Source organism: Oreochromis aureus, linkage group 22, assembly GCF_013358895.1.
Source record: "Oreochromis aureus strain Israel breed Guangdong linkage group 22, ZZ_aureus, whole genome shotgun sequence".
Lineage (NCBI taxonomy): Eukaryota > Metazoa > Chordata > Actinopteri > Cichliformes > Cichlidae > Oreochromis > Oreochromis aureus.
Window position 1 is genome coordinate 39,247,161 of NC_052962.1, and position 11,120 is coordinate 39,258,280.

General features: G+C 38.9%; 1 protein-coding gene across 2 annotated transcripts; it reads right to left on the reverse strand.

Annotated features, from left to right (window-relative positions):
• Positions 1-835: 835 nt before the first annotated feature.
• LOC120435643 (C-type lectin domain family 12 member B-like) lies at positions 836-8,465 on the reverse strand. 2 transcript variants are annotated; one of them, XM_039605419.1, is made up of 8 exons: positions 8,196-8,465; positions 6,997-8,003; positions 5,847-5,963; positions 5,152-5,283; positions 4,963-5,067; positions 4,539-4,678; positions 2,081-2,187; positions 836-1,353 (listed from the first exon to the last, which is right to left on the reverse strand). In XM_039605419.1, the coding sequence occupies exons 2-8, from the start codon at positions 7,118-7,120 to the stop codon at positions 1,218-1,220; spliced, it is 861 nt and encodes a 286-aa protein (XP_039461353.1). In that variant the 5' UTR covers positions 7,121-8,003; positions 8,196-8,465; the 3' UTR covers positions 836-1,217. The 2 variants fall into 2 exon arrangements, with proteins under 2 accessions (XP_039461353.1, XP_039461352.1); XM_039605418.1 differs by having other exon boundaries at positions 6,997-8,465.
• Between the last annotated feature and the right edge of the window lie 2,655 nt (positions 8,466-11,120).

Here is an 11,120-nt window from a genome sequence, read left to right on the forward strand (position 1 = left end):
ATGATACATTTGTGAATGTATTTTAACAATCTAAATATGCATATGTACAGACAGATACATTTAATAAACATGAAAATTATGTTTTATTACATTACAGTGATTTAATGTTAATTGACATTTGAAATGTGAAGTCAGTCTATTTATGTAACTTTAATGATATTCTAGAAGAACAGAACAAAACTGTAAAATGCACAGTAGAATACTTTTATATTAGGATTTTTTCCTACAGTGCAGCCATACCCGCGACCTTCTGGTTGTTAGTTCACATTCATTGGCCGATGCTTAGCGTCATGTTATTATGTGTCCCAACATCCAATGGCATGTCACATTGTTTTCATGGCCACACCCTCACCCCAGGTGCAGAGGCCTATTTCTGTTCAGGAATGTTGTGAATACTTTGAGATTTATATTAATTGCAATTCCTACCTCTACATTTACTTTTTAAAATATATAATTAGCACAGCGTGGCCGTGCAATGTTTTATATGTTTTTTTTAGTTTTTATTCCTATTAATTATATTTTCACTTGTTACCTCTGAATTATTGAATCAGACCTAGATGACATGAAATTTTCAGCAAAATTATAATTCTAATACTCCTTTAATTATTGATTATTCTCATTAATTTTCGATCATTTTATATATTTTTCCATAGTATTACATTTGAATTTAACAGATCATTCTCTCAAATAACAGACAAATATTTGTGAAATTATGATACATTTCTGAATGTATTTTTACAATCTAAATATGCATATGTACAAGACAATATATTTACAAAACAAGTACATTGTGTTTTACTATATTTACAGTGATGTTATGTTATTTTACCTTTGACATGTAAAATCACAGTCTACTTATGTAAATTTAATGATATTCTAGAAAAACAGTCCAAAACTGTAAAATATACAGTAAGATACTTTGACATTACTATTTTTTGGAACAGTGCAAGTAAACCAAAGTAAAGACAAGCTGCACTTTGACTTTTATTAGAACAATTTGCTGGAACTACAGAGTAATGAAGTACTTCAAGTTTTGGTGTGGATGACTTCCAACCTTACTGTACAGCACAGAGCACAGAGGGACAATATATGTAATCAATATATGATGCAGAAGGAACAAGTAACAACTGTGAGCTGAGTCTGAGGCTCATGCAGGACATTTCATAGTGAGGTGTCTTTGGTTGGATTATTCAAACATTTACATCCAAGCACCAAACTCATTTCTCACAGATGAAGGTCCCGTACACATACTTATGATTATTGTATTGAAGTGACTGTCTCCATCTCCCATAGTCATCACAGCAGACTCCATAGTAACCATAACTGGGATTCCCATATCCTGTTCCCCAGAACCTGTCAGAGAGATCAAATCTGATATGAAACTGGACTAAACTCATAACTATTGTCACATTCATATAAATATGAGTCTCTTTTGGAATATTTCCAATATTTGCTGTGTTTCTTTCCCAGGTTTCTCGCCCACTTTCCCTCCTTTAGACTTTTCTCTGAGAATCATCATGCACACTAAAACAGCTTTCAAGCTTTGATGAATATGAAATCTTCCTGCTGTAAAATGGAGAATAAAAGAAGTCAGAGCTGACTTTCTGCTGTTTGAAACGGTTTTGTCAGCTGTTTACAGACATCACTTTGAAATGTGTGTCTATCAGGTCATATTTACTGAAGCTTCTTCCTTCATATGTTCTGAAGTTTTACAAACACCAAAGAAGAAGAGACAGGAATTCTCTGAAACAGTTTTTCTTCTGTGAGAAAAGAAACATTACAGCACAAAAAACATGAAGACAAATTGAACACAGTGAAATGTGTCGGTCGCTGCTTTGAACATTTTTCAATCCTGATTTCTTCAAACTGACTTGTTGTAACTGAACGTCATCACAGACTGCAGATGAAGAGAGTTCAAGCACAGCTGTTCATTCAAAGAAGGATTTCTGCTTTTCTTTACATTCAGTTTGTGGGGCTGTTGGAAAATAGCTCAGCTCATGTATTGCTGATCTATCTTCCAAAACATCAACGTTTCACTTCGAAATAATAACTCTGGAATAGAAACAAACTAATGTCTCACGTTTCTGTCAGCGCTGATCCGTCCACCCATTCCCATTCATATCCTCCTGATGTCTGTTTGGCTCTCAGACCAATCCAGAAGAATCCTCCGAATTCATTGACAAATTCCTGTTTCAGAAGAGACACAAATATTGTCTCCAGTCATAATTCAGCACTTCTGTTGTCGTAACATCATCTTGTGAATCTGTCTGAAGGAAGAATAACTGTGATGAAACTTTTCTTCCATTGTGCAGAAATCAGAAAGAGCCAAAGAATCAATGAATATCAGCTCCTCCTGTAGCTCAGTCAGTGTTGCAGTGGAATCAGTGTTAACAAATCATTTGATTCAGTTGGATTGAATCAGAAAAATAATCTGGATTATGAGGATTACTCTCATTTTATAACATTTCTGTTATTTCAATGTTTTGTGTTGACTTGGTTTCTAAGGATTATCTTAACTGGTTCCAGTTTAATCCTGGTTCTTTAGCTCCTTTGAATTTCTCTCCTCCATAATTCAATGTGAACATCCAGTTTGCTGTATTGTAATCTATCCACCTCCCAAATCCTGCAATCATTTCCTGAATGAATTCTCTAATCTTCTCTCATCTGTTCTTGTTCATATTGATAAAGTCATTTTAGTCGATGACTCTAATTTACTTATTGATGATCCCTCTAACAACACTGCCACACAACTGATGAGCACTGCAGCATCATTTCATTGAGTGCATCATGTTAGCGGCCCCACACATAACGCTGAGCTTCCACATGTCTGACCTACTATCCAATCACAGATGTATCATCTTTGACAGTCTTACAGTCAGTGTTGTCTTCCCAGAGACAAACTGCTGTCACTCCCATGTCTTCTAATGACTGTGGACATTTTTAGATTTCTTCACTGGCAACATCAACAGTATCAGGTCAGAGTTCAAGTCTGTACCTCTTCAACCGCCCCGAGTCTCTCATCCAGTTCTGTTGTTGGAGTTCAAACTCCTTCCTGCTGCCATCTCCCCCTGACTTCTCTCTATTAGAAATCCGTCCCTTTCATTTCAGCTGACTTTCAAACAGCCAGAGTCTTTCTGAGTGGAATCAACCCTCCTTACATCCCACTGTTTTAAATCCAGTTGCTCGTCAGCTCCTTCAGATCTTTGATCAGTTCCAACCTGCTTACAGACAAACCACAGCACTGAAACAGCTTTCATGAACATTACTAACCAGATTCTTCTGCTGGGATAAAGATGAACACTCCATCTGAGTCCTGCTTGACTTCTCTGCAGCCTTCATGCTGTTGATGGTGCTCCTCTTATTAACACACTACAAACTGGCATCACTGGTGCTGCTCTCACATGGTTTTCTTCATATTATCAAACAGATGCGTCACAGTTCATATTAAACAATGTGTGTCCTCATCTGAGTCCCACATGCCTCAATCCTTGGACCAATTCTGTTCTCTTTATAAATGCTGCCCCAGTGACATCTGCTTAATGGTTTTAATGGGATCTCCTAGCACTGCTATGCAGATGACACCCACACTAATACTTTTCTGTCGAGCCTCTCTGGCCTCAGTGAATGCTTCTCTGTCATCATTTCATGGATTTAAACTTCCTTCATCTCAAACTGAAGTTCTGCTGTTTGGCTCAGTTTCTCTGAGGAGGTCAGTCAGTACATCGTCCCCCTCACCAGTAACATCAAATCACCTGTTAAAGACTTTGGGATCATTTTGAACCAGCAGCTGAATTTGAGCCTCACATGTCAAAGGTCACCCAGTCTTGTTTCCTTTACCTCAGAAATATTGCAAAAATCAAATCTTTACTGTGATTCAATCATCTGGAACTCTGAGTTCATACTTTCATTTTCTCCTGCCTGATTATTGGAATTCACTTTTCACCTGCATTTCTCAGTCCTCCATAGTTGGTCTGCAGTTAGTGCAGAACTCAGCAGCAAGGCTGCAAACAAACCCTGGCCTGCAGTCTCATATCTCACCTATTCTTGCTTCTCTTCACTGGCTGACAGTCAAATTCAGAATCCTCTTTAAATCCTGTTATTAACATATAAAGCTGTGCATGAACAGGCCCCTGCTTATATAGCAGAGCTTCTTGGACCTTCTCACTGCAGCCGGCCTCTCTGATCATCTAATCAGCGTCTCCCAACTGTCCCTCGCTCTGATTTTAAACCAGAGGCCATCGTGCTTTTGAGCTTGTTGCAGCCAAACTGTGGAACAGCCTTCCTCAGACTATCAGCCCAGCTGACTGTTAACGGCTGAAACTCATTTTACAGGTTAGCTTTCTTTTCCTTTATTTTCCTCCAGAGTTTCTAACTATTGTGTTTCTGATGGAATGAATGTCTGCTGCTTTGTTTATGTGTCTGTATGTTTGCACATGTATACTTATCATCAATGTGTGGCTTTATTCAACGTATGAAGAACTTTGTAACTCACTGTCAGTTCCATCAAAGATCACACAGACATGAACAAACACACCCACCTGTTCCTCTTTGCTGTTTATGATCACCAGATCAGCTCCTTTATCCTGACAGTCTCTCCTGCTGTCAGACCAAGTTTTACTCTCAGTGGATTTAAAGTAACAGCTGCTTCCAAATCTCGTCCATCGATCAGGACACTTCTCTTAAAGTCAAACACATGTTTTAAAGACAGACTTTGTGTCATGTTGTATCACATTAATAAGATCTCTGATTTCAGTCTGTAGTCAAAAATCTTTGGTTCCTGTCATTTTCCTGTAAATCCTTCATTTAAACTCAGGTTTTCTCTTATTCATAATTAACTGAAACTTACATTTATACAGAAAAACTGTTACACAGCATCAAACATTTAGGATTCAAAATAAAGACACAATCAGGTTATCACTGTGTAACACTGATGTTTTCTATTAGTTATTCAAACTTTATTACCTTCTATCTTCTCCTTCAGCTTCTTCACTTCTTCCTGTAGCTGACTGTGGTTTTTACTCAGTTTATCATAACTGCTCTGTAACTGAGTCAGGCTGGTTTTTGTGTCTTTGGAGAAAAACAGATTAAAATTAAGTTAAAATGTTCTACAAATATATCTGTGATATAAGAACTTGGTGTTTACCTGCTTACCTTGAAGTTCATCCTGGAGCTCAGTGTGATTCTTTTTGGTGTCGTTGTAAACGTGGTTCAGTTTGTTGTATTTAGTCTGAACTTCTTCGTGTTTGATTTTAAGTTTGTTGTTTTCACTCTTGTTCAAAGCATCTGAAATATTTCAGTGAAACCAAAATAAAATAAAATGAGTGAAACATTGAACAGAAATAATCTTCTTCCTCTGCTTTGTCAAATATATCAATAAGAGTCAGAAACTTGTGCAGCCGTTGTTCTTTAACATGTCCTGTGGGTGGAGCTGTTAGAACTACAGGAAATCTGATGAGCTAAATACGTATCAACTGTGAACAAAAACCACTGACAAGATTCAAAATAATTGTGCTTCAGTGTGGAGGAAGAAGGTGAAGAATCAAACAGCATTTTTACACCTGTAGTCAGAGATGTTCTCTATATGCTGTGAAAGAATAGATTCTGACTCATGTGACATGTGCCTGTTCTCACTGAAAATATGTCTTTTTACATTCAGTCAAAGCTGCTCTGAGGCTTCAACACTTCCTCATATCAAAGGTGTTTCCATGTGATCAGGTACTTCCTGTATTTGCTGTGGCAGAAGGACACGTTCTGGTTGTGAAGCTGCATGTTTGTTGGCTGCTGGGATTCAGTATCAGTCATACATTCATTTGCAGGAGAAGTTCAGAGGTTGTATCTTATCTTACAGCATATGGACAGGATGATGATCCCAGCTAACATCAGGAGGCACAGCACTCTTAGAGCCAGTGTAGCACATCTGAAAGAGCCCTTCTGGACTGAAGGAGGACTCTGAGTCTGTGGTCCTGTTAGAAAGCAGTGTGGATGTTGGTTTGGTAAATGGACTGATTCTTATATAGCGCTTTTCTACTCTCTCCTACAGTACTCAAAGCGCTGTATACAACATGCCTCATTCACCTATTCACACCCACTCATACAAGCAGTTCTAAACACAAGTGCAAACTAAACCACATTCACACACATTCACAATCCAAACGCATCAGAGGGTAACTTGGGGTTAGTATCTCGCTCAATGATATTTGGCATGCAGACTGGAGGAGCCAGGGATCGAACCACCAACCTTCCTAGCAGTAGCTGATCTGTTTGTTATTTCCTGTCACTCTGTCTTTAATAGACCTGTGGTTTCATGAGTTCATCTCCACAAGAATCAGACACCAAAATATGACGTCCGCATTGTGTTTAACCCCCAAGTGTCCAAATGATTTACGTGACTACAGCGACAGAACGGGGTTATGGATGAGATCATATTAGTTAAATATGTCTTTAACCTACCATGAGACTGATGTCTTTATCTACGACACATATTCAGAAATGTTCTCATGTCTTTAAATGTATTTTTCTCTCATTTTTATTGTAAAAATTCGACACGTCTGCTTTAGAACTGATGTATTTCCTGATATTGCAGCTTCCATTTAAAGGACCAGATAGATGGTATTTGTGTAACTGGGTTAGAAACATCATCCAAACGTTCGCCCACAGCCTTCCTCTCTGCTCTGCTCACTCGTTTGTAAAGCAGCGAGTACTTCAGGATATCTTTGAATCTGGGCTGTTATACACAATTCACTGTTTATTTTTACAATAAAAATAGAACAATTTAAATATACAAGTCAGGGAGTAAAAAACCCTCCTTGGTCTTTTTAAAGTGTCCAAATATGTTTTCTGTGCAAAGCGTCTGTTTAAAAGTCAGTAAGAGGAAATAATCGTACGTCACAGGAAACAGTGAGTCAGGAAAAAAAGTTCATACAGAACATGTAGAAACTGATGTTTGATGGCAGTTTGTTAAAACTTAACTGTAACATGTTATTACAGTTCACTTACCCCCTCCAGCATCTGCACTCTCGTAGATATCCACCTCCCTCTGCTCCCACTCTGCTCCGTCCTCCTTTCTGCTGTATCTCACCTTCTTTGATAGATCTGGTTTGGCATAAATATCTGAGGACATCTTGAGAGGACTGAGACGCTGAGCAGGAGTTTAAACTGTACTCTAACAGGTGTGCAGTACTATAGTGACATCCTGTCCACACACTGCTGTCACTCTGGCCAGCCTCCTTCCTGCTTTTGTACAGGAAGAAGCTTCAAGGAAGTAGCAAAGAAACACAAACCACAAACTCCTCCATGCAGAACGCAGTTCAGTTTTTATATTTGTAAAGTTATTGAGATCAAATATTAAAGCACTGGAACAAGAGGAACTTTGTTTTTCACAAACACGTTCACAGCTCAGATTAAAGGAAAAGTCACTTTGTCACTTATAGATTTATTTCTGCTGCACTTTAAAGAAACAAACTGTTAAACTGTCGAAGATTAGATGTGATGTTTCATATTAGATCATCTCTCAGTGGGTCCATCATGATGATGCTGTGATCCTCATGTTTCCATTACTGCCACCATCAGGCCAGATGTTATTTCAAGTGTTATGAGTTGTATTCGTTGCTATTTTGCTCCCTCTGTGATCTTTCCTGAATACAACATGCAGAACAAACTGCGTGCTTTCACTGCACTGCTGTCAATAGTTTGAGAAAAACAGAAATATGAATGAACTGTGTAAAACATGGATCAAAACATTCAGAGATGCTTCTCTCTGCACTGAAGGAGGAGTTGGAGGTAATGAAGCTCTTCATGTCATCGAATCACAGAGTGAGTGAAGCAGCCCAATACTCCTGATCCTGAGAGACGATGGCTGCACCAGGTTTTTATTAACTGTGGCAAACTAAACGCTGCCTGATGTTCGTGCCTGTCTTACTCACAGAGCTGCAGCTCAGCACAGAAGGCCCAAAAGTGTACAGCCTTCAGAGCCACCGCAGGTCAAGTGAAAGTCCACGTGATGCCTGATAGAACCACGTGAGAATAGAGAACAGGTGAGCTGTTTATTTGGCTGATTAAAGTCCAAATTTAATCCAAAACTGAAGCAAAACAAAGTTTCAGATTCAAAGTAACAAAATCCACAAAATGCAACAAAATGAAGGAAAAAGTATAAATACACACAGGAACACAGACTGAGACTGCTGTGCAGTACTAACCCTGGTAGATGACATGTTCAGTGGGAGAAACAGTTCATCATCATCATCATCATCATCCTTCTTCTTCTTCAGTCTCAGCTGACTGCAGGTTTCCACCAACCTGAGAAACAGTGCCTGGTAGATACAGTGTTGTTCTGTACTGATGCTGCTCTCAGTGATGTTGCTTTGTTTCCTGTTTACATGAAGAAGCTTTGAGGAAGTATGAGAGTGAGCACAGACTCACTGACTCACATGCTTAAAGGTTTCCAGTCTGTTTTTCTTTCCTGCTGATGCTAACATATTGTCCGGTTGCTACACTTGTAAATCCACTGATGCTGATCAAATATGATGCCATGAAAGTGATGATGATGTCAGATCGGTCGTAGCTCCAGCTCTGGAGTTATAACTGCAGGAACAGCTGGGACACTGTTACACATGTAAATACAAACAGAATGCATTGATTTGTAAAGCTCATAAACACATATTTCTTTTACAATATCACAATACTGAATGTCTCATCTGCAGTTCATAATGTCATTAAATGATTCAGAGAAAGTGGATGTTTGCAATCTTCAGCTGAATAAAAACACGATTCTGTGCACGCGCTCAGAAACACTTCCAGAAATCAGCGTCTCAGCGAGACGTCCACACGTGCAGGTTAAAGCTCCGTCATGTAAACAAAGAAGAATCCATCTGTGAGCATGAACGCCGCCATCTTCTCTGTCCCTGTATCAGAAACAACCAGTGTTTCTTCACCGCTGTGCTCTGAGGTAAGAGAGACATGTTGAGGAAGTCGGCATGTTTCAGGAAGATGAAGCAGCATTTCGAAATACCTCGATTTAAAAAAACATTATAGGCAGTTACTTCTGTGGTGATGGATGTGTTTACTTAGCTTTGTTAGCTCTAAATCATCCAGTTTATCTGCAAGATCATCAGACTGCTGCAGAACGATTGTGTTTTAGTGCAACAAATCAAAGGATGTGTGATGGATATGGATTAGGAAAGGATGGGGGCCACAGAGACTGCTGGTGCACAGGTCCCAGAGCTCTGTGTTACGCTCCTGCTTCTCATCTTAACTAAAATCTGAGATTTTTTTTAAGTCTGAACGTTTTTAATAAGCATAAATGTAAAAACCGATCCGACCGCCGTCACACCGAGCCTGTCTGCTGCACAGAGGCGACAGATACAAGCAGATCAGCAGCTGTTCGTCCTGCTGGCTGCTGTAGTGGTTTGTGGGGAGGACACTTGTGATAAGCTGTCATAAGAGCTCCAAGTGGATAAATGCATTCATCACAGTAGCTGTGTCCCAATTCAGGGTCTGCACCCTTAAAGGCCGCATTTTTAGTGCGATTACGTCACAGCAACGAGATGAAGGCGGTCCCAATTCAAAGGCTGCTCGAAATGTGTCCTTCATTTCCCTGAATTTTAAGGATGTGTCTGTGTATCCTTCATGGCCCAACATATCCCACAATTCATAGCGCGGCGGTGGGTGTGGATAATTTTGCAGAAAAAATTATGTTTAGCACTCATAATAACACAAACACTAAATCCTCCTTCTCTTGTGCAGTTTTGTAGCAGTGTGTACACCTGAGACTGTCACCTGTCTGTCTGTCCTGCACTCTCTCTCTGTTTCTTTCTCTCTGATTGTGGAATAAAAGTATGAACATGTATTTATAAGTTACACTTGTGTTTGAATCCTGCAGCTTATCACACATTTGATTTCCATGTGTGACAACTGCAAGTGTCCAGAGTGAGGACAGACTGAGGGACCCACTGCTGCACATCATCTGTGAGGCTTTGCACCCCTGATGATCCACCAGGACAAACTCAGCAGTGTGTGAGGAAGAGGAGGAGGAAGAGCCAGCAGCAGCTGACAGATGGAGAGAATAGACAGACTGTTCCCTGTTTGTGAAGGACTGCTAGGAAAGTTTAACATAACTAATTGTCTGTCCTGAATCAGTCTTATTAGGTAATGTTCAAATAATGTTATCATCCCAGTGTTTTCAGTGTGGGAGAAAGTACTCAGGGCCTTCAAGTTACACACTATGAAAGGCAGCAACAAGTTTAATATTCAGAAACCTAAAGTATGTATCAGCAGCAGAATGGAGCTAAAAATACATGTTTGTTTCAGTTCTATGAAGCTTTGAGTATTTTGGATTAGTAGCACTGCTGTGTTTGTTGCATCATATTGCTGTAATTGTTTATATGCTTTATATATTCTGAGGTAAGTTGATCTATAGTGTTACATCATATTCTATAAGGATGTTATGTGTTTGTAGACTTTCTGCCCAGTTTGACCCATTTAGCAGAAGTCAGCCTGTTTAAGGCTCTGATATCTATTCTGTATGACTTAAAGCAGTTATGACATGGTCTGATTTTCTCACCCAATAAAGGAATATTTCATATATCAGTCTGATCTTCATTCTATCAGAAACAGTTATCACAGCTCGTACATTTCCTTTTTATACATATATGTGAGCATTGAGCCAATGACCTTTGACCTCTGACTGAGCTGTTGGGCAGCAGATGAGAAGCGTAATGCTGCCATCATGTGGTGAAAGTGGTGTTTAACAGAAACCAGTGAGGTGATGTTTTTTATGTTGTCATTTATTCTCTTTAACTCGAGAAAATAAAAACCGTCTCACACAGACGTAAACACAGCAACACTGTTTAACCACATCATGTATATTTACAATCAATAAACTTGTTTTTATACCTTAATATAATTTAACAATTTGTAATAAATGTGAAGACAGGTAGTGACGTCTCTGTGTTTCTGTTCTTCTGTTTTTATAGAGCTTTACAAGTTCAACTTAAACATGTTGATTTTATTTTGTCCAGAAAAAATGTTTAAATAAAAATGCTTAAAATGTACAAATCTGTTGTTTCTTTTCTTTTTTCTTTTTTTTGTCTGTCCCATTTGGTTCTTTAACCGTCAGAATTATT

Bases quoted from the DNA above. Each gene is read 5' to 3' on its own strand.
- LOC120435643 (XM_039605419.1), bottom strand. From the start codon at position 7,120: ATGTCCTCAGATATTTATGCCAAACCAGATCTATCAAAGAAGGTGAGA. The intron at 5,068-5,151 runs GTAAGCAGGTAA...TTTTCTCCAAAG, and splicing joins GCTCCAGGATGAACTTCAAG to ACACAAAAACCAGCCTGACT. The intron at 4,679-4,962 runs GTAATAAAGTTT...TTTGACTTTAAG, and splicing joins GCTGAAGGAGAAGATAGAAG to AGAAGTGTCCTGATCGATGG.